The following is a 21,715-nucleotide window of genomic DNA, read 5'->3' as shown; positions in this document are numbered from 1 at the left end:
GAGCTCCTTCTGCTCACCTAAGATGAGTCATGAAGGCTGTGGACAGAAGTAGTGGGTGAGGGAGACCTTCATCAGGACTGCGATGTGTCTGTCAGGCTAATGCCCACATGTGCCCCCTGTCAACTCAACCTGCCTTGTCCAGTCTTCCCCACATCGATCCCAGCTCTACCCTCCTCGGGCCATCTCTTCTGTACAGCAGCCCATAAGAAGTGAGCTCAGTGGCCTATTTGTACAGATCTATCAGGTTCCCTCATGCACTCCCAGCCCCACTTTCCATTGTCCTCCTGAAGGGGCAAAGCTACGGTGTTTTTTGGTATACGATTCACTGTAGCCAGCCTTTTGAGCTTGGATCCATCTTCTCTGAGATGTAGCTTCCAGACAGAACCAAATAGATGACGGTTTTCCACTGAGCTGTCAGCTCCATGAGGATAAGGACTCTTGCTACATCCCCAGAGCCTAGTGTGAGGCCTGATGCCTAGTAGGTGTTCAGGGAATGTCAAATAAATCAAAAGACAGCAGACATCTCCCAGCCCCTTGGTGAATGGAATATGGGCCTTAGCCACCTGGGCCAGGGGTCAACATTTGGGTCGCAGGTTTTGGCAAGCCCGGGCTGTGGAGAGTTTCCTCCGAGGGACCACCTCCTATGCAGACCAGATGTTCCTGCTGAAGCGAGGCCTTCTGGAGGTAATGGCCTGGAGGAGCCAGGGTGTGGGGTGTCCCGTTCTCCCCCTAGCCCCGTGCATTGCTCTCCTTCCTGAGACCTAGACAGCTGGTCAGGAGCAGACTAAATCTCTATTTTGAAATGCCAGTGCAGTTGTCCTGGGACTTCCCCTGAGTTTCCAACGTGGGTTCCTTAGGTGCTTAGCAGATTGAGGGATCTGGGGGGTGGTCATGGAGCAGTATGAGTCTGTAGTTACCCAGCAAGGCCTTTTGACCCTGAGGGTATTTTGCTGTTGACCAAAAATCAATTTCCCTTTATTGTAAAGTGGTCTGCAGAAAACGCAAAATTTACAAAAGGTAGGGAGCAAAGTGGCCAGAGATATAATTGGTTTTAAAAAATAGGATACAAACAAGCAACTGACCCATGAATTGTAAAATCCATAAGAAATTGATCTAAGTCGGTATAACTTCAGGAAAATGAAAATGAAAAATGGAAACAGTTTAACTGTCGTAGGAAACTTTATTATACGAGTTAAACTGGCTTTATGTTCCTGATTAAAATTGATTTTAGTGTAAACTTTCTTATTCATAAATATAAAGACAAACCATGGGGTCAAAATGTGTCCTGTGCCCTTAAACCCACATTGACTTGGACGGCCTCAGGGCTCAGGCAGTGGCCGATGACGTCTGTAGATGGCGCCCCTCTCCTGCCAGCTGGAGCGCACTGGGCAAGGGAGAGGTCATGACCACACACCCCAACCTGCCCCCAGCCTCCTGGTGAGGTCTGTCCCGCCTGGCCCTGCCCTTGGAGCTCCCAGCATCCTCAGATGAGAATCTAGACAGGGGAACGAGTTCCATCAACTGATGGGGGTGCTTAACTCAAAGAAGACATCATGTGGTCTGAGCTACGTGCCAGGCCCTGGTGGGAGGCAGGCAGCGGGCAGCTTGGATGAGCACAGCCTGGGGGCGGCAGCCACATCTGCTTGTTGGCCCCGGGGCTCAGCCACCTTCCTGCCTTCATCCGGTCCTCTCCCACACCAGCACATCCTGTACTGCATCGTGGACAGCGAGTGCAAGTCGAGGGATGTGCTCCAGAGTTACTTTGACCTTCTGGGGGAGTTGATGAAGTTCAACGTTGATGCATTCAAGAGATTTAATAAATACATCAACACTGATGCAAAGGTAAGACTAACCCAGGCTCCATGGAGTTTGCTGCATCATTCAGAAGTTGTCTTGGAGCCCTGGTCCTCCCAGTCTTTGGGTGCTGGTTTGAAATTGGAGAATGCTGGGGGGGTCAGTGGGCAGGCTTCCGCCAGTGGTCATTCACCCCTCCGCTGTGCTGGTTTTGTGCTGCACCCTGGGTATACAGGGGTGACCGTCTTCATCTGCTTGTGGGCAGGGGTGAAGGTGGGAGCAGGTGGGCTGTGAAAATGGCTCTGATGCAGGTGGTGGGTGACACGATGAGCCCTAGAAAGCCAGGACTGGGCCTAGTGTGTGAGCTTAATGGGGTGTGTTTGACAGAAACCCAGTGTAGACGAGTTGAAGTGAACATGAGGGGAGTCCAGCACCCATCAGTGCAGAAAACACTGGGCTTGCTGTCAGCCCTGGCTCGAGTTCCTGCTGGGGGCAGGCCACCCAGCTTGTGTGGGACTCAGTCTTATGAGACACAGCTGGGCCTGGGTGGTGGGGCCCCTGTGCGGCCAGTGCCCACCTTGGGCCGTAGCCAGCCTCAGAGGGAGCCGATCACCACCTGCCTGACTGGGCCTCTGCTGCAGTTCCAGGTGTTCCTGAAGCAGATCAACAGCTCTCTGGTGGACTCCAACATGCTGGTGCGCTGCGTCACGCTGTCGCTGGACCGGTTCGAAAACCAGGTGGACATGAAAGGTAAGAAAAAGCCATGGTGCCAGGGAGAATCGGCCCAGTGTGGCCGCGCTGGTGTCAGTCAAACACCCAGCATCTGGCAAGGAGACAGAATGGCCAGAAGTAGCTGCACCAAATGCCCACGTGGCTGGGGTCCAGGTTGTGGCTCTCTGGGAGATTGTCTTGGCCGCTTTGACTTTTCTCTATCATCCGTGCTTCCTTTGATGAACAGTTCCGTTTTAATAAAAGTAAAACTATTGTTGCAGGCGAAATGCAAAAAAAACTGAACACCCTTCCTCTCTTGCCTGAAATTGCCTGGGATGAGAGGGACGGAGATGGTGAAGACTGTGGGAGGGAGGCCTCAGAGAGGGGGACCCTGCAAGGGACCGAGGGAAAGGTGGGGGTAAACTCCTGGCGGGCGTAGTGAGAATGCAGCTCAGCCCAGGTGGTAGCACAGCTGGCCCTCTGCTCATGCTGCAGCCAGCCTTTCCTGCATTGCATTCGTGGTGGGGGCTCCCAGCTCCAGAGTCAGGACCCCAGGCGGGCCTGGCTACAAGGCCCTGAGCCACAGACCAGCTTCTGGGCCTGTTGTCACACATCTCTGCCCCTCTGTCCCCAGTTGCTGAGGTCCTGTCCGAGTGCCGCCTGCTTGCCTACATATCCCAGGTGCCCACGCAGATGTCCTTCCTCTTCCGTCTCATCAACATCATCCATGTGCAGACACTGACCCAGGTGAGAGGCCCTGCGGACGTACAGGAGGGGAAGAGAGATTGGAAATAGTTTCCCTCATCCCGGAGCCTAGCGGTTGACGTGTCCCACCTTTACCCTAGAATAGTGTGTCTTGATCTGGCTGTCGGTTCCTAAGAAACCCTGCCAGCTATTCTGAGGACTGTTTCCAATGAGGGACAAGTGTGTCGTTTTGCGGATGGGGCCTGAGGAGGGAGGAGGTCTCCAAAGTCACAGATGGGTCGGGATTGGCATGGAGTTCTTGACTCCCACTCCAGTGCTCTCTGAGCCCCTCATGCTGTGCAGGCTTTGGGGTTGGACTTGATGTGACCGCCCACTCCCTCACTAAATAACCCCGGCTGCCCCTTCCCCAAGCTTCACACGCCTCTTTTCTAAAGTGAGGTTAATGCTCTACCCCTCAGAGGTGGTTCTTTGTTCCTTCAGTTAGCACATGTTTACTGAGGCAGGGCAGGGGGCTGCACAGCGAACCAGACGGAGACACTTCCCTCCTGCCGCTCCCAGCTCAGTGCTGAGCAAAAGTGAGAAAGTGAGGTAGCCATGCCTAATGCGGGCACCCCCTGCCCCACCCTGGGGATGGAAGCTCCGGAACCGGAGCTCCCAGGGAGAAGTGATGCCTGAGCTGATTCTGGAGGAGGAGCAGACTCTTAAGTAGCCACTGACAATGACCTCACCAGGATGGGGATGGGTGGGGGGTGGACAGGACAGGAAGCATCCTTCCTTCCCCACTCCCCATCCTCTCAGGTTTGTGGGGGGCAGCTCAGTGTGCGGCCTGCAGGGTCTGGGCATGGGACGCCCTCCTCCCTGCCCGGTGGCGCCCCAGGGGCTATCTGCACGCACCTAACATGGCTGGCCTGGCGCCTCACAGGAGAACGTCAGCTGCCTCAACACCAGCCTGGTGATCCTGATGCTGGCCCGGCGGAAAGAGCGGCTGCCCCTGTACCTGCGGCTGCTGCAGCGGATGGAACACAGCAAGAAGTACCCCGGCTTCCTACTCAACAACTTCCACAACCTGCTGCGCTTCTGGCAGCAGCATTACCTGCACAAGGACAAGGACAGCACCTGCCTGGAGAATGTGAGTGCCCGCCCACCTCCCATTGGCAGGACTCGGGGCTGCTGGGGGGCGGGGCATGGTTTCCACCTGGGGTGTGTGGTAGGCAGCTCTCTGTCCCCTTGCTGGGGCCCTCCCCATGGGGTGCCTGGTTCGGCCTGGGTCCTCCAGGCGCCCCCCAGCCCCTTTCTCTTTTCCCAGAGCTCCTGCATCAGCTTCTCATACTGGAAAGAGACCGTGTCCATCCTGTTGAACCCAGACCGCCAGTCACCCTCTGCCCTTGTCAGCTACATTGAGGAGCCCTACATGGACATAGACAGGGACTTCACCGAGGAGTGACCTTGGGCCAGGGCCAGTGTGGGTGAGCGTTGGTATGTGTGCCATGCACCCTGCCCGGTCACCCTCCTGCCCTTCCTCCCCGATAGTCTGCCCCAGGTCTTCAGGTACAGGCTTGTGGGAGGGAGCATCTAGAAGCCCTTGGGTCTGCGGGGCCCAGGTCATTGGGGAACCTCGGTTCCCTCAAGACCCCCCATGATAAGGACAGGGACACTATGCCCACCCTTCCTTCAGAACCCTGGGGCTCCAGTTCACCCAGAGAGAGGTAAGGGAACTTTAAAAAAATAGCTCTGTCTGAGCTCTTGCCCAGTCTCTTGGCTGTCAGTCCTGGGGTGGGGAGGGAGATACGGGCACCCTCCTCTGATATGTGAGCCAAGCTTGCTCCGGCCTTTGGACCCAGGCAAAGGCTTCTGAGCCCCCGCGGGCAGGGGTGGGGGCTACCAGAGGATGCTGCCTTCCCCTACCTCTGCCCATCTATCCCTCCCTCGTTTTCCTTTAGCAACTCTGGTTGTTTGCTCACTGGCCGCTGTGTTCATCCCAGGGGGTTCCCCTAGAAGTGGGGGCCCTTTTCTTCCATCCCTTGGGGCACCAGGTGGCTGTGCCCTGCCCCAAGGCAGCGTCTCCTGCCTGAGCCCATACACACAGGAGCCTGGCTAGGCACACACCCTCGGCCCCTCCATGTGTTGCCAATTTATTAACAACAAATAAACCAATTAAATGGAGACTATTAAAGAACTTTATTTTAAATGACTGTTGTGGACCTGACTTTTGTCCAGGGACCATGTATCCCTTTCCTCTCCTGAACCTCAAACAAGAAGGCAAGTAGCTGGAGCTGCAGGGCTTGCGCGGTGGCAGGAGAGGGCAGACAGCAGGCTTCGTCCTCAGAGCTCAGGCGTCACTCCTTGTGCTAAGGGGACAGGAGTAGCTGAGTGAGCTCCACACTGCCATCCTCCCCGCCCCTCGGCCCATGCAGCCTCTCACCTTGGGTCCCAGGGCATCCCGGGTCCGCGCCCGCAGCTTGTTAGCCTGGCTTTCTGCCATGTCTGCCCGCTCCTCTGCATCGTCCAACTCATGCTGGGCCTTGCGGTACTTGGCCAGGTTAGTACTGGCCTGCTGTTCCTGGGGACACAGGCAGGCCTGGTCACCCTTTGTAAGTGCGATAGGTGGTTATTTTGGTCCTGCCCTATCCCCAGGGGGCCCTGGCTTCCCATCTTCAACTGCTCCACCGTCTCCCCCATCACCAGTGCCCCTGGCAGGAAGAAGCGGGTGAAGCATTCCTACTAAAGGCATGCAGAAGGGAAAGCACAGTCCTGTCTCTAGCTACAGCTGGTAGGAAATGGTCACTCTTCCCCCGGGACACTCTTGCCCCCTTTAGGGGCAGCCTGCCTGTACACAAAGCCAACACGGGGCAATCCAGGGCCGAGCGAGGATTCTCACTGCCATCCTCTGGCTGAGGAGCCTGGAACCAGCACTCAGGTTGTTCCCAACTTCCAGGTCCCTGCTGCCCAGACTCCAGTGCACTCACCGCCTCCTCACACTGGCGTTTATAGCTCTTGACCTTGCCCTGGAGCTTGTCCACCAGGTCCTGCATGCGAGCCAGGTTCTTCCTGTCCTCCTCGGCCTGAGTGGGCAAAGGCAATTCAGATCTTGCCCAGACTGGGCCAGTTCAGGGGTTCCCCGTCCTCCCTTGGCGGATCTAGTCACATACCTGGTATGCGAGCTCCTTGACCCGGCGCTCGTGCTTCCGCACCCCTTTGAGGGCCTCAGCATGCTTCTTCTGCTCTGCATCGAGCTCGGCCTCCAGCTCCCGCACCTGCAAGCAGCCAGGGATGGGCCTGCTGCCCAGAGCCTGCCCTCAGGCTGGCTTCCCTGCAAGGAGAGGGCCTGGGAGGGCCGCACGCACCTTGGCCTCCAGCTTCTGCACCTGCTTCTTCCCCCCACGGAGGGCAGCTTGCTCAGCCTCCTCAAGCCGGGCCTGCAGCTCCCGCACTGTCTGCTCCAGCGTCTTCTTCATCCGTTCCAGGTGTGCGCTTGTGTCCTGCTCCTTCTTAAGCTCCTCGGCCATCATGGCTGCCTGTTGGTGGACGGGGTTGGGGGTGGCCAGGTCAGGAGGAGACCCTTTGGGCTCAGCTCCAGGGCCCCCACGGCTTCAGCCCAGCCTCACATCGGTGATGGCCTTTTTGGCCTTCTCCTCAGCTTCCCGCCTCTCCTGGGCAGCCTCCTCCACCTCTCCACTCAGCTGGGTCAGGTCCACCTCTAGCTTCTTCTTCTGGTTCAGGAGGCCTGTGTTCTGTGGGGAGCCAGAGGCTCAGAGCCTGGCCAGCAGGCCCGCGCCACCAGCATGCCCGTGCCCTCTGGGCCCCACCTGTGAGTGCAGGAGGTTAAGGCGCTCGGTAGCCTCCAGCAGCTCCTGTTCGGCCAGGCGCCGGCTGCGCTCGCCCTGCTCCAGCGCGGCCCGCAGCTCTTCCAGCTCTGCGGCCAGCAGCGCGGCCCGCCGCTCCAGGGCCTGGGCCTGCTCGCGGAGCTCGGCCACCAGCTGCTGTTCCTCGTCCCGCCCCGCCTGCTCCTCCTTGAGCTGGGCCTGCAGCAGCCGTGTGGCTGCCTGTGCCTCCATGGCCTGGCGGGTGGCGTGGCCCAGCTGCAGCTCCAGGTCATTGAGGTCGCCCTCCATCTTCTTCTTGAGCCGCAGTGCCTCATTGCGAGCCCGAGTCTCCGCATCCAGGGAGGCCTGCAGTGACTCCACTGCCCGCTGGTGGTTGCGCCTGTGGAGAGGAGGGAAGAGGCAGGGGTCGGGGCCTAGAAGAAGGGGGTGGGCACAGGCAGTAGACCTCTTAAAACGCCAAGGAATGCTGTAGCCATTAACCCGTTGTAGGAATATGTGACTTGGCCCTCCCTGGTTTCAAGCCCCATGGGACTGTCAGCCTCAGAGCAAGTTCATGGGCAAGGGTAAGGCTCCAGAGCAGACAGACATGGCTGATCCCTGGCTGTTACCTGCACTGTACAATGCTGAGCACGTCCTTTAGCCTCTGAAGTTTTTAGCCTCTAGACTGGGGACAATAGTCCTGACCTTGAGAGGGGCCCATGGGAGGGGCAAACGAAGTGACTGTGCATAGAGAGGGGCCCTGCCCACACTGCCTGCCTGCCTTTCTCCTGCCCTCAGGTAGCTGGGACGGGACGGGTATTAGCCTCTAGAGGAGGAGGGGATCTGGGGTGGCCCTGGCCGCCCTACCTCAAGTTAGTGCACTCCTCATCCTTCTCGGCCACTTTCCGGTCCACCTCAGCCTTGACCTGGGAGAGCTCCAGCTGGATCCTCAGAGTTTTGGTCTCCTCCAGTTCCAGGGCTCCCTGGAGCATGAGCACAGGGGCTGTGAGCATGTTACCCAAGAGGGGAGGCCAGGGAAGCAGCAGCTCAGTGCCCTCCCTGCTCCTGTGGCCAGTCTCTGACCTCAGCCTCCTCCAGTGCGGCCTGGAGCTCACTCTTCTCCCCTTCCAGAGCCTTTTTGGCTTTCTCCAGCTCCTGGATGTTCTTCCCGCTGAGGCTGACCTGGTCTGTGAGGTCACTGATCTCCTCTGCAGAATGTACAGGGCACCTCATTCACCCCTGATCCCTGGTGGCCACAGCAGGGCACCCTCAGTGACCCCACAGCAGATCATACCCTGCAGATTCTTGTTCTCCCGCTTGAGTGTCTCCAGGGCCTCAAGTGCCTCCTCGTGGCTGTGCCGCAGCCGGAAGAGCTCAGTGCCCAGGCCCCGGGCCTCCCTCTGGGCAGCCTCCAGCTCACGCTGCGTCTCCTCCTCCTGCCGCCGCCGGTCTTCCAGCGCCCGTTCCAAGTGCCGCTGCTTCTTGTCCAGTGCGGCAGCCGCCGAGGTGGCCCGCTCCAGCTCCAGGGTCACATCCTCTGACTCCGTCTGCAGTCTCAGCTTGGCCTTCTCCAGTGATGAGCACTTGGCGTGAGCGGCCTCCACTCCCTCCTCTGCCTCCTGCAGCCGCAGTGCCAGCTTCTTTCTAGGCCAAGGGAGTGGACAGTATGGACCGCCTAGTCGAAGGAAGCCGGCAGAGAGGTCTCCGTATTTCCCCTTACCCCAACAGCTCAGAGGCTCAGGCGTCACCCCTACATGGTGACAGCCAGGCTGCTAAGGCACTCACTTGGCCTCCTCTAGCTCCTCTGTCCTCTGGATGGCATCTGCCTCATACTTGCTCCGCCACTGGGCCACCTCGGCATTGGCTTTGGACAGCAGCCGCTGTAGCTCGGCCTGGGCCTCCACCTCCTCCTCGTGCTGCTCCCGCAAGAGGTCACAATCGTGCCGCAAAGCCTGCACGGCATGGGCCAGCGCGCTCTTGGCCTGCAGGGACCTCAGTGACCTCAGTATTGGGCCAGGCCAGTGGCCCCAGTGCCCACCCTACCTGCTCTGTGGCAGCAGGTGGCCAGCCCACCTTGCTCTCCTCTTCCAGCTGCCTCCGCAGCTCCTCCAGGCTCTGGGTGGCCGAGGCCTTCCCCCGGCTCAGCTGGCTAATTAGAGACTCCTTCTCCTCCAGCAGGCGGCTCAGCTCCCCTGCAGGCGGAGGGGTAAGCCTGGAGGTCAGGAGGGTGAGGGGCAGCACCGAGGTCCCAGGGTGGCCCACCAAGCCCCCTGGCCTCACCACTCTCAGTTTGCAGCCGCCCACGCTGAGTGCTGGCATCTGCTAGCTGCCGCTGCAGCTCTTCCACCTTGATCTTGGCCTCACTCAGCTGATCCTCATAGGTTCTGCACAGCTTCTCAGCACTGGCCTGGGATCCAGGATCAGGAGTCAGAACAAGTGTGAATCACAAGGCAGTGTCTGGAGCTGCCAATCAGAGGCCAGGACCCCGGGAGTGGGAACTAGAAGGCTAGACATGAGCCAAGGAATCAAAGGGAAAGCAGAGCCCCAAGTTCAGGGTCAGAGATTCTACTGCTGGACCTTGGCTTTAAAAGATGGGTGTCAGAAGTGAGAGGGCCAGGGTGAGGTTAGGATACTAGAGTCTAAAGTCAGTTCAGACTTCAGCTGTAGAGTGCTCAGAGGTCAGCTGTCAGGATTAGGTGGTACAAAGGTCAGGGGTCAAGGCTGGGTGCTGGGATTCAGGACAGGACCAGTCAGGACCGAGGTTAGAATTAGATGCTGAATCAAAAATGACCTGGAGTCAGGGCCCAGAGTTAGGAGTCAGGGTTTGAGGTCAGGGCCAGTATGGGGTTGGGGCTGGATGACAGGTGAATAGGTTAGGGATCAGGATCAGGTACAGGGTCAGGGGGTAGGGCCAGTGCTAGAGTCAGGATCAGTTTAGAGTCTAGACAGGTATGGGACCAGAGCTCAGTCAGAACGCTGGACTCAGGAAAGAGGCAGACACCTTGCCACGGGCCAGAGTCTCAACATTGGCGCCCAGATCATCCACTTCCATGCGGAGCTCGCTCTTTTCCTTTTCCAGCTTCTGCCGCACCCGCTGCAGACTGTCCACCTGCTCACCCAGCTCGGCTGCGCTCTCGGCCTGCTTGCGCCGCAGGGCAGCCACCGTGGCCTCGTGCCGCAGTGCCGCCTCCTCCAGTTCCCGCCGCAGCCGGCCCAGCTCGGCCTCGCGCTTGCGGCAGCCCTCGCGCTGGCCCGCAGATGCCCCGCCGGCCTCCTCCAGCCGCTCGCTCAGCTCCTCCAGCTCCCGGGCAGCCTCTGCCCGCTGCTTCTCCACGCGGGCCCGAGCCGCCCGCTCCGCCTCCAGCTCCTCTTCCAGCTCCTCCGCCCGAGCCTGGGGACAGGCAGACGGCAGCAGTAATCCTCTGCGTGCCTCTGGCCCTGGCCCTTCTAGTCCCCTGTGCCCCACACACCTGCAGTTCCTTGATCTTCTTCTGCAGCTGTGTCCCGAGGAGCTGCTCATCCTCCACCCGTAGGGTCAGCTGACTCAACTCGGAGTCCTTCCTGGAGGTGGAGGGGGCTGTGAGCAAGCCTGAGTCCTCCCATCAACCTGCCTGGAGTCCCCTGGTCCTCCAGTCTCACTCCTCCCTGCCTGAGGCACCAAGCCCTCAGCAATTTCACATCTGTGTTCCCTCTCAAACCACCGCCCACCAGAGCCTGGCCAGGACTGTTGGGCAAGGAAGGCAGGACACGACTGTCCTTGAGTAGCACCCATCTCAACCCGACACGTTCAACACCTGCAGTAAAGCAGAACTGCCTGGAGAGCCCAGAGGGAGAACCAGGGTACAGGCTCATGAGGCCGCCTGCTGGCCAGGGGGTCTGGTCTGCTGCTGCCCAGCCCACACCTACTTCTTAAGCTTCTCCTCCAGCTCCTGCTTGTCCTGGGCAGCATCCGTCACTGACTCCTGCGTCAGTTTCAGGTCCCCCTCAAGCTTGCGCTTTGCCCGCTCCGTGTCCATGCGCAGTTTTTTCTCTTGCTCCAGGGAGCACTCCAGCTGTGGGGCAGGAGGGGTAGGCGTGCTCAGCACCCAGGCCCAGTGAGCCACCAGCCCTGCTGTCCCTGTCCCACCACACGGGCCCTTGCTGCAGCCAGGACTCACATCTTCCACTTGCTGCTCCAGCCGGAGCTTGGCCTTGGCCAGTGCACTCACGCGGTCCTCCTCAGCCTGCAGGTCACCCAGGGCCTGCTGGTGGGCCTCCTGCAATGCCTTCTTTTCCTTGGTCAGCCGGGCCACGGACTCATCCAGTGCCGCCATCTCCTCTGTCAGGTTCTTCACCTGTGCCAGAGCCACTGTGTGAATGCCCCTCACACCTGGCAGCCACCATGCCAGGTGACAGCAATCACCCCTTCCAACTAGGGGCCCTTGGGCTTGTCGTTTCACTCTGAGCCTCGATTAGCAGATGTCAGCTACTTTTTCCTGGTTTCCGCTGGGAGCACCTGAGCGAGCCCCTCTTTCCCTCCTGTATAATGAGTCCATATTCCCGGCCCATGAACCACGTGGGGGCTGTGCTAGGGGGTCAGTGGCAGAAGGCATCGAGGCACCCCGGGGATGCAGAGCTGGGAAAGGGGCTTCCTGCCCTCGACGGCCTTACCAACCAGGATGGATGACAAAATGCTAGCATTTGCTGAGCACCTGCTGTGTACAATGCCCTGTGCTGAGTGCAAGCAAAAGCGGGTCCCACACTGAATCCTCAACCACCCTAATGGGGGAAGTGCTGGATTTAACCCCACTTGACAGAGGAGGAAACAGAAGCCCACAGAGAAGAGGTGACCTGCCCGGGGCCACCCAGCAGGGGCATCACAGAGGCCGGATGGAGAACAGCAGCTGCCTGGCCCCACAGCCGGCCTCTTGTCTTGGGGCCTTTCCCCCACTGGCCCGGCCCACACCTTGTTCTCTGTGGCTTGCTTCTCCTTCTCGGCCTTGGCCAGTGTCAGCTCCAGGTCATCAATGTCCTTCTTGAGCTCTGTGCACTCGTCCTCCAGCTTGCGCCGGCGGGCAGCCAGGTCAGCATTCACCTCCTCCTCGTCTTCCAGCCGCTCACTCAGCTCCTTCACCTTCGCCTCGAGCTGCACCTTGGACTTGATCAGCAAGTGGCAGCGCTCCTCAGCATCCGCCAAGTTTTCCTGCTCCTGGAGAGGGACATGGGGAATGGGACAGAGCCAGGGCCAGGTAAACCCGCCGAGGGACACCAGGTCAGGCCCCGGAGAAAAAAGTTCACTTGTCCATGCAGTGGTTTGACACCCAGCTCAGCTGGGCTCTGGGGACCAAGGAATGCCCATGACATGCTCTTGGCCCCAAGGGGGCTCAAGTGTGCTGGGCTGAGGGCTCAGAGAGAGATGGGCAGGGATAGAAGTGACACCGACAGGAGGGGAACGTCAGACAGCCTGGGACAACCCAGAGAGAGGCCTAAACCAAGGCTCTTGGAGAGAAGCTCTGGGCCGCGGCCTTCCAAGGGGACAGGCGGCAGTGCCGTGATCGCCCTGGGTATTCTCTTCCGCCTCACCGTCTCCTCACCCCTACTTGCCCACTAGCGTGAGTTCTGTGCCCACAGGCCTGACTTCCCACTAACATGTCCCCAGAGTGACCATGGGGCTGGCACACAGGTGATACTCATAGTGTTTGCAGACGGAAGGAATGGCTGGGGGTACTGGGGGAGATTCCAGACCCTTGATCCCTGCTCTCTGGCCATTACTGTTACTTGCCACCTGGGTTTTCATGGCCCTTCACCAGAGAAGGCAGCCTGGGTCTGTCTCGGGGATGGCAAGGAAGAGAGAGCTGGGGAGATGGGGGGCCACTGCAACTGTAGCAGGAAGCCAAGCTAGCACAGGGTGGGAGCATCAGGACATGGGACTGACTGACCCTGACAGGGATGAGAGCCCACAGGCCTCTCATCTCATGGCACGTCTGGGACAAGGAAGAAAGATCCAGATGCCGAGCACCCATAGCACACCAGGTCCACCCAGGCTGGGGGTCTGGTTGTGGTGTTTCCTCAAAGCAGCCTGGGGTTTTATGGGGTGCCAGAGGGGCACAGGTCACCAAGAGAAACCCCTCCCTCTTCCTGACTCACTGCCTGCAGCTGCAGGGCCAGGTCATTCTTCTCCTGGGTGACACTGACGTGTGTCTCCTCCAGCTCCTGGCGCTTGGCCTCCGCAGTAGCCAGTGCCCCTCGCAGCCCCCGCAGCTCCGCCCGAAGGGCCGCCAGCTCTTCCTCGGCCTGTGCTGAGCGAAGTAATGGCTTCATCTTGAAAAAGAGCTTCATCCATGACCAATTCTTGACGGCATTGAAGGCGCGGATATTCCACTGGATGGTGAACAGGGCATCCCTGGGAAGGGGAAGCCACAGATGGCCAGGAGGCTCGGCACTGCCCCTTCACAGTAACGGCCCTGACATTCCTGGGCACCTGCCCTGGGCTGGGCTCCACACGCACTAAACGCCTCTGCTTTAACAGTGAGGTGGGGAGAGAGACAGGCCCAGGATGAAATGGGTCTGTCTCCAGGACAAGTGCTCAGAAGCCCTAAATGTGCTAGTGGCCCTTACACATGTTCTAAAGAAACCAGGAATGTACCCCGATATACTTGGGGCTCTGGGTCATATGCCTGGGCTCACACCCCAGCCTCCCCGCCACTAGCCAGCTGTGACTGGTTGTCGGACACAGAGGGCTTCTCTGCTGATGGACTCTAATCACAGTGCCCACCTCCTGGGGACTGTTTGGCACTTCAACCAAGATAATGCAAAAAAAAAAAAGAAAAAGAAAAAAAAGCCTCCTGCCTGGGGCCTGGAAACACTGGTAGTCATTATTACAACTCTGAGTGGCCTGGAGTGGAGAGAAAGGTGATCTTATCCTGATTTTGAGGTGACAAAATGGAAACTGGCAGTTGAGGGGCAGAAGACAGGACCCTGCTCCTTCAAAGACACCTAACCAGCCACAGGAGATAATCGGACCCACATGAGAGATAATATGACAGGGTATGGAGAGCCTGGTGACCCTGGCAGCCAGGGTATGGTGGTCACACCCCTACCTCTGTCCCCTGCTCCCTCCCCACACACACACCTGCCTCCAAGCAGGCGCTGGTACTCAAGGCGCATGAGGCGGCCCCGGCTCCGTGCCTGTAGCAGGGTCAGAACCTTGGCCAGACGCTGGTCACGAAGCTCTTCCAGGATGCCTAGAAGCCCAGCCTTGAAGAACACCTGGGGGTGGGGGGTGCACCAGGTGTAACCCCCAACCACCTGCGTGTCTCCTGTCCAGTGTGACCTCCCACTCCTGGGTCAGCCCTGTGTCCTATGTGCCCTGACCTTGGTGTGGCCAAACTGGTACTGGGTGTGGTCAATGTCCAGTGAGCCCAGGAGCTTCTCTGTGGCCTTCCTGCTGTCCACGAAGGTGTCATCTGGGATAGCACTGGGGTTCAGGATGCGGTACCTGGGAGAGCAGGGGAGGGCTGCTGAGGAGGGGGCTGGGCAAGGGAGCAAAGGAATATTCGAGGGCCTCCCAGAGGCCAGAGGTTCCAGTGGGGGAGCATGGCAACACTGGGGACTGACTACATTCTGCTTACAAACCTTGGGTTGCGTTTAGATGCATTCACTAATTAAGTTCTTTAAGAGTCTAGTATTGGGGGCCTGGGTGGCTTAGTCCGTTGAGCATCTGACTCTTGATTTCGGCTCAGGTCATGATCTCATGGTTCCTAGGTTCAAGCCCCATGTCAGGCCCTCCACTGATAGTGCGGAGTCTGCTCAGGATCCTCTCACTCTTTCTCTCTCTGCCCCTCCCCTGCTTGCACTCTGTCTGTCTCAATAATCAAACAAATAAACTTAAAAAAAGAGATTATAGATTTACAACAGGGGTGCAACACTTCTAATTTTTTAACTTACAATTTTTTTTTATAATTCATCTTATTGTTTAAAAGGCAAAAAATATAAAGAAGGTGATATGGTGCAGTGTATCAAAGCCAAAAGAACATTTGAGAGGAAGAATTCTAAACTAGAGGAAGGCCGCCCAGCACGTCCACTTCTGTGGGTCCAGGTCGCTGTGACCATGGCGTGAAGGTCAGAGAAACACAAAAGGCCCCTCACCAGGGGGCTGATAAAGCATGGTTCACTAGACTCTGGGATATTTTACAGCCAGAACAAAAGGAATAATGCCACATGTCATTACACATTTGTTCAAGGCCACACATTTGTAGGCCGCCACGAGCAAACCCTAACGTAAACTATGGACTTCGGGTGATTCTCCTGTCCCCAGCCACTGTAACAATTGTCCCACTCTGGTCGGGGATTCTGATCATGGGGGAGGCTGTTAGGGGAGGTGGGTAAAAGTATACGGGAAATCTCTTTATACCTTGCCCTCCATTTTGCTGTGAACCTAAAACTGCTCTTTAAAAAAAAAGTCTTAATTAAAAGAAAAAAGAGATGGTGCAGACTTCTGTCTGCTGACAAGGAGAATCTCTCTTATGTGAAAACAAACTCACAAAACAAAGGTGGTGGGGGGAGGAGAGAGCGAGCAAGAGAGCAAGCATGCACACGCGTGGAAGCATTCCCACTGTATTTGTGTCAACGGGCATGAGTAAGTCCGTGTGCACGACCGCGGGTACTTGGGGGCGGGGGGCGGGCATGGACACATGTAGCTGACAAAGTCAAACATACAGGGAAGGGGAAGGAGCTAACAGCACTGACTGGCGTTACACAAAGTCTAGCCTGAAGGGCCCCTCACCCGACTCCCAAACCCATATCCAGATCCTGCCTGCCCCCCTTTGACTTCTCTGTTTGAACTTCAGCTGGAGACATTTCAAACCTGACTTGGCCAAAGTGGGACTCAATCCACTATCCCTCCCCACTCCAAAATATGAAAAAACCCTCAGCATTATTTACCACCAACTCCCCAGCTGCTCAAGCCCCAAATCTGGGATCACCCTTGTCTTTTTCTTATTCCCTATTCAATCCATCGACACGGCCTACTGGCTGCCCCTCAAATACTTACCTGAAGCTGCTGGCTACTCCCCTAGCCCACCCCTGTCTCAGCCACCACCATCTCCCACCGAGACGCCCTCCCAGTCCATGTTCAGTGTTTGGAATCCCAACCCTTAGATCCCTGTGGCTTTAAGTGTGTGCCATTCCTGTTTCCTCAGGCTGCTGCCTCCCCCCTGGGTAGGGGAAGGGGGAAGGTGGCTGTGGAGGAGCAGGAAGGGGGGTGAGGAGCCAAGGCTGGGCAGGCAGACACCCACCGCTGCCGGAAGTCAGCATAGAGCAGCCTGTTGGGGAATCCTTGGCGACAGATCCGGATCCCCTCCAGAACCCCGTTGCAGCGCAGCTGGTGTAACACTAAGAAGGCATCCATGACCCCTGGTCGTGGTGGGTGTTAAAGGGAAATGTTAGAAGTCAGTGGATACACCTTCATGCCCCATAGAAAGACGAAGAGCCCACACAGGGGCTTTCTTCGAGACAGTATGGGCGCCGAGAAGAGGGAAGGCCCAGCTTCTAAGTCTGCCTTGTCCCCTCCCACCAATGATCTCACCCCACCAACCCAGCCCTGGGGTGACTACCTGGGGTCTTGTTCTCGTTTGGGACAATGCAACGGACAAAGTGGGGCTGTGTGGCCCGTAGGTTGGTCATCAGCTTGTTGAGGTTCTCCTGGGGGTGGGGAGAGGGAGAAGGCACAAGAGGGGCAAGAAGCAGAATTGGAAACCATAGTGGATCAGCCTGCTAAGGACTGGCGAGTCAGGCATCTAAGTGTGCCTCTGCACATCCTTCCTTGCACAGTTCCTTGGGACCCTCTTCCCTCTTCTTGACTGGGGCCCTGTCACTGTCACCAAAATCTTCACTCCCCCACCCAATCCCCATACCTCCCACAGGCCCCGTGGCTCTCACCCCATCACCCCCAAACCCTGCCCAGGCAGCGTGCGGACGGGAAGCAGCACAGACTTGCTGTGATGTTCACGAGAGAGGAGTTAAACATCACTGCAAGTCTTAACGGCCGCCCGCCCAGGGTGCAGGGGACAGAGCAAGGACCAGGGAAGGGGCTGGAGGCTGGCAGGTGAGGGCCTGCACAGGGGCCCGACTGGGCCTCACCTTGTGCAGCTGGGACACCGTCTGGAAAGATGCTGCCTTCTTACGCTTCTCTTTCACTCCAGATTTGGGGGGCTCGGCTAGGAGAGACATGGGACCAGTCACCCAGGGGATGTCGCTCTGTGAGTGCCTTACAGAATGACGACCTTGTCCCTCTGTATACTCACTGGAGCAGGACCCTGCATAGTTCTCATAGAGGGTGGCCAAGAGCTTGTTCTGTGACTTTTGGAAGATAGGGACCACTGTCTCATTCAGCGGATCCTTGTTTTTCTCCAGCCAGCCCACGATGCTGTAAGGCACCTGGCAGAGACCGGACAGGTGCTGAGCAAGGCGGGGGAACCAGGAGGAAGGAGAAAGGGGGTCAAGGGTTGGGACTCTAACAGGCACCTACCACACCCGCATAGTGGACCACCTCGAAGTGGGCCTGGTATTTGCGCTTCTTGTCAGGCCGTGGCTGCTGGAAATTGGGTGATTTCCCCGCATGATTATCATAGAGCTTGGCCCTGAAGCTGGCGTCTGAGGCCTTGGGGAACATGCACTCCTCCTCCAGAATGGACAGGATGCCCAATGGCTAGGGACAGGGAACAAGTTTAAAGAGCCATCATCAAGCCAGCCTATCCCAGCTGGGCTGGATCCCATAGCCCAGACTCCCTCCCTGTGGAAGCTTCCCCAGACCCCCACCCTCAGCCATCTGCTGGGAGTGAACAGAAACCAGATACGTGTCCAGGAATCGTCTTCCAAAAGAGAAGTTTGTTGCTTGGCTTCGAGCCCCCTTCCACACGATTCGCAGGGTGATCCTCTGTGTTCACAGGTGCACAAACTCAAACTGGCATCTCTGTACCCGCCTGCTGATGTCTGTGGTGTCTCTCTCTCTCTCCCTTTCTCCCACACACACAAATACACAACACACATGGTACAAGGGGAAAAAAGGCAGCTAAGTTCAAATTTTGGCTTTTTCACTTACTAGCATGGAGGCCCTCGAACCTCAATTTCCTAACCTGCTAAGTGTCAAAATGAAAACTTTCAGTGCTGATCTCACAGCAAAAACTGTTGACCACCCAAATATGCAAAAGCAGCAGAATGCAGAAATGCATTAAAATCACCTGTTGCATGAACTATTGTGGCTTCTTCAACAATGTTCAATGTTCAATATACATTTTCAGAGAAAAAGATGGGAAATTAGTCTGTGTCTATCAGAGAAAATGCACGTCCAGGATAAAGGGTTTGGAGAAAACCTCAGGCCATGGTAGGGTTAGGGGACAAACTTTTTTCCCCCTTTACTCCTGAGTTTTCAGATTTTCTTTGATTTTTCTTTCTTGCAGTCTTTGTACAATGGGGAAAGAGATGTAATCAATGAAATAAAGAAGCAGACATACCCTCCCCTGCCTGCCCCCAGGCAGGTCCAGTGAAATTGTGGCTGCAGTAGGGCCTCATGAACTGCAAAATCGTGCGTGCCCATGATGGGCTGTTGTCCGCGGGGCTGGGTGCACACTCACACGTACTCACCAACACCCATTCCTACAACCTCCAACAAACCTATTCACACCCGATGCACACACTGCATTCACACGCATGAACAGAGACACACACAGTCACTGCCACACACACACACAAGCTCACACCAATGCACCACCAAACACACACTTGGGTGCTTGCACACGCTCATGTCTGCTCACTCGCCACACCCACATCCTCCCCGCCCTTGTGATGGCCTTGCCCCAGGCCCCACCTTCTCGATGAGGTCGATGCAGGGCTGCAGGTCCAGGCCGAAGTCGATGAAGACCCAGTCGATGCCCTCCCGTTTGTACTCCTCCTGCTCAAGCACGAACATATGCTGGTTGAAGAACTGCTGCAGCTTCTCGTTGGTGAAGTTGATGCACAGCTGCTCGAAGCTGTTAAACTGCAGAGGGAGATCCCGGGCTCAGCAGACACGGATGGGGAGACCACGGAGGAATGGGTATGTGCGTGACTTCACCCCCACCTCCAGGCGGAGGCCCACCCATGGTCCTCCGCGCTGGAAAGAACAGAGCCCAGGGGTGTAGGCCCATTCTCACCTCAAAGATCTCAAAACCGGCGATGTCCAGGACCCCAATGAAGAACTGGCGGGGCAGCTTGGTGTCCAGCGTCTGGTTGATCCGTGATACCAGCCATCGGAACAGCCGGTCATAGGTGGCCTTGGCTAGAGCCCCCACGGCAAACACCACCTGGAGGTGTAGAGAGACTGGGCTGGGACCTGGCAAGGAGGGGACCCTGCTCCACAGTCTCCATGTGGGCGCTGGACTGTGAATGGCTCACCTGCTCCACACTCTGGCCCTTGGTCACATACTCGTTCCCCACACGCACTCGGGGGTGCAGAAGGCCTTTGAGGAGGTCCCCGCTGCTGACTCCCATCAGGTAGGCAGCCTTGTCAGCACCTGGCAGGGCACACACCGGGGTGGTGGTGAAGGAGGAGGAGGGCAAGAATATGGGCACCTGGGGGCACTACTGGTCTCTGCCTGGGGTTAGGAGAGGGACGCAGGGAGAGGTTGAGTATAGGCCAGGCAAACTGTATGACTCAGAAGGGGGAGGGTTGGGGATTGAGAAGTCAGGGGTTATAATCAAGGCCAGGTAAGACTTAGGTCATAGGCTGTGGACAAGGATTGAGGGCAATAGTCATGGACAGGACACTGGAATCAGGGTCAAGATGATGACCAGGTAAGCGAGGGTCAGGCCCCCTCACTTTCAGTGCCGTCAGCCTCAGCCTGTTCCTCCCGCTGCTTCTGCTTGAACTTCATGTTGCCAAAGTGCAGGAGGGCCCCCACGATCTTATAGCAGGCACACTTCTCATCCACGCTGAAGCCCAGGATGTCCATGGCATGCTGCAGCCGGGGACAGAAGGATTAGAGAAGTCTGGGCTTCTCTAGGGGGCAGCCAAGATAAGGGCACTGTGATTGCTCCCTGATCTCCCCCTGGCCCCACACGTCCGCACACTGCAGGCGCCCCCACCTGACCCTTTCCCACCAGAGACGTACATCCGTGGCCATGAGCTCCTCGCCATCATCCATGTTGTCCACAGTGATGACGCCCTGGCTGCAGAAGTGGTAGTCATAGGGGTTCATCGACAGAAGCAGCATATCTGTGAGACATGCAGAGAAGCACAGTGGGTTTAGCTGTGTTCCCCCAGCCATTCTCCTTCCCTCCCATCCCAGCATGGAAGGTTCCGGGGACCACCCTAGCAGGGGACTCTAGGGCCCTCCCAGGACTGCTCTGTAGCTGAGTTTCTCACCCCTCCCCCATGCCCATGGTTTTCCTTTCTTCAGGTTCTCTGAGGAATGAGCCCAGTCACTTTGCAGGGTTCTAGGGCACAGGGAAAATCACACTCTGCCCTTGAGGGACTTGCAAGAGTGGGTACCTGGGCCTAGACAGAGCCATTGCTTCCCCTTTGGTGCTGGATGGGGCCACTCCAGTCTCAGGACAGAACGAGGGACAGCCCTGCCAGGGCCCTGACACTGGGGGCCTGTTCTCCAGTATAAGGAGAGAGCTCAGCAATAACAAGGAGCCCCAGCTAAGGAGTGGAGGGGCAGTCCCTCCCAGCCCCATGGGCTCTGACTCCCACTCTGACCACCCCTGGCCCTCACCCTGCAGCTCTGGCTTCTTCCCTGAGAGGATCTGGTAGTAGACATGGTAGCCACGCTCACCAGGCAGCTGGAAGATCACTCGCGACTTCTCCAGGAGATCTGGGGGGAAGAGGGGCACTAGCCTACCTTCCCCCTGTACCTCCCCAGAGTCGGTCACCCCAACAGAGCTGAGGGGGCAGGGAGAAGGTGTCCATGAGGGCCAGGGGTGTGGAGAGAGGCGCTGTGCCCACACACACGCCAGCACGTACTGAGAAGTGTCTCCATCAGGGCAAGTGTCACAGGGTGGGGATGTGTATGTGTGTCTGTAGGTCTGTCTGTGGGCAGGGGCCTTCATATGTCCTTCTTTCATCTGTGCTTACATTCCTTCATCCACAGACCACACTGCTTCCCTCCAGAGCAGAGCTGGTGTGCCAGTGTGTGCGTGAAGTGCAGTTTTCATGTGTTTGCAAAGGAGTTGGTCAGGGAGTGAATCACGTTTTCTGGTCGTCACATGCCTGTGCTTATCCATTGGGATCTGGCCACGCATCCCAAGGTGGGGAGCAGTCACTGTAGGGGCCTCTGTGCATGCGCCCTGGGCCCTGGTGTCTGTGCAGTGGGGCTGGGTCCAGTGGGATGGGCAACAACCCCCAAGAAGCAGGAGAGCAGGCTTCCAGGGAGGACGGGGCTGTGAGGGGCGGGGGGCAGAGGCCCGCCCTACTGGAGGCCAGAGAAAGAACTGCGGTGGGGTAAGGACTCTTGATTTCAGCTCAGGTCATGATCTCATGGTTCGTGAGTTTGAGCCCCACATTGGGTTCTGTGCTGGTGGCAGAGCCTACTTGGAATTCTCTCTCATTCTCTCTCTCTCTCTCTCTCTCTCTCTCTCTCTCTCTGCTCCTCCTCGGCTTGCATTCCCTCTCTCTCCTCCTCCTTCTCTCAAGATAAATATATAGTTTAAAAAATAAAAAATAAAGATAAGGTAATGATATCTAT

At 57.4% G+C, this 21,715-nt stretch overlaps 2 protein-coding genes across 7 annotated transcripts in view; one reads left to right on the top strand and one right to left on the bottom strand.

Moving 5' to 3' along the window:
• Positions 1-5,398, top strand: part of TRPC4AP (transient receptor potential cation channel subfamily C member 4 associated protein) — a 67,650-nt gene extending 62,252 nt beyond the window's left edge. For all 3 annotated transcript variants that reach the window (XM_029916809.1, XM_029916808.1, XM_029916810.1), the window contains exons 14-19: positions 594-684; positions 1,702-1,842; positions 2,436-2,544; positions 3,140-3,252; positions 4,133-4,339; positions 4,517-5,398. In XM_029916809.1, coding sequence (XP_029772669.1) covers positions 594-684; positions 1,702-1,842; positions 2,436-2,544; positions 3,140-3,252; positions 4,133-4,339; positions 4,517-4,654 — 799 coding nt within the window. In that variant the 3' untranslated portion in view covers positions 4,655-5,398. The remainder of the gene's footprint in view (positions 1-593; positions 685-1,701; positions 1,843-2,435; positions 2,545-3,139; positions 3,253-4,132; positions 4,340-4,516) is intronic.
• The window catches only part of MYH7B (myosin heavy chain 7B), a 43,819-nt gene continuing 27,473 nt past the window's right edge, over positions 5,370-21,715 (bottom strand). For all 4 annotated transcript variants that reach the window (XM_029916804.1, XM_029916805.1, XM_029916806.1 and 1 more), the window contains 32 exons: positions 20,747-20,845; positions 20,141-20,244; positions 19,849-19,987; positions 19,425-19,543; positions 19,184-19,333; positions 18,859-19,029; positions 17,521-17,700; positions 17,297-17,429; positions 17,133-17,209; positions 16,607-16,694; positions 16,289-16,406; positions 14,367-14,490; positions 14,125-14,261; positions 13,140-13,395; positions 11,959-12,201; positions 11,171-11,347; positions 10,920-11,065; positions 10,484-10,574; positions 10,015-10,404; positions 9,294-9,420; positions 9,087-9,205; positions 8,799-8,995; positions 8,308-8,657; positions 8,097-8,221; positions 7,881-7,996; positions 7,017-7,413; positions 6,816-6,941; positions 6,555-6,725; positions 6,360-6,464; positions 6,177-6,272; positions 5,633-5,770; positions 5,370-5,558 (listed from right to left, as the gene is read on the bottom strand). In XM_029916804.1, the coding sequence (XP_029772664.1) occupies positions 5,547-5,558; positions 5,633-5,770; positions 6,177-6,272; positions 6,360-6,464; positions 6,555-6,725; positions 6,816-6,941; positions 7,017-7,413; positions 7,881-7,996; positions 8,097-8,221; positions 8,308-8,657; positions 8,799-8,995; positions 9,087-9,205; positions 9,294-9,420; positions 10,015-10,404; positions 10,484-10,574; positions 10,920-11,065; positions 11,171-11,347; positions 11,959-12,201; positions 13,140-13,395; positions 14,125-14,261; positions 14,367-14,490; positions 16,289-16,406; positions 16,607-16,694; positions 17,133-17,209; positions 17,297-17,429; positions 17,521-17,700; positions 18,859-19,029; positions 19,184-19,333; positions 19,425-19,543; positions 19,849-19,987; positions 20,141-20,244; positions 20,747-20,845 (5,021 nt within the window). In that variant the 3' untranslated portion in view covers positions 5,370-5,546. The remainder of the gene's footprint in view (positions 5,559-5,632; positions 5,771-6,176; positions 6,273-6,359; positions 6,465-6,554; positions 6,726-6,815; positions 6,942-7,016; positions 7,414-7,880; positions 7,997-8,096; positions 8,222-8,307; positions 8,658-8,798; positions 8,996-9,086; positions 9,206-9,293; positions 9,421-10,014; positions 10,405-10,483; positions 10,575-10,919; positions 11,066-11,170; positions 11,348-11,958; positions 12,202-13,139; positions 13,396-14,124; positions 14,262-14,366; positions 14,491-16,288; positions 16,407-16,606; positions 16,695-17,132; positions 17,210-17,296; positions 17,430-17,520; positions 17,701-18,858; positions 19,030-19,183; positions 19,334-19,424; positions 19,544-19,848; positions 19,988-20,140; positions 20,245-20,746; positions 20,846-21,715) is intronic.

Source organism: Suricata suricatta, chromosome 12 (assembly GCF_006229205.1).
Source record: "Suricata suricatta isolate VVHF042 chromosome 12, meerkat_22Aug2017_6uvM2_HiC, whole genome shotgun sequence".
Taxonomy (NCBI): domain Eukaryota; kingdom Metazoa; phylum Chordata; class Mammalia; order Carnivora; family Herpestidae; genus Suricata; species Suricata suricatta.
This window is presented reverse-complemented; position numbering and strand designations above follow the sequence as displayed.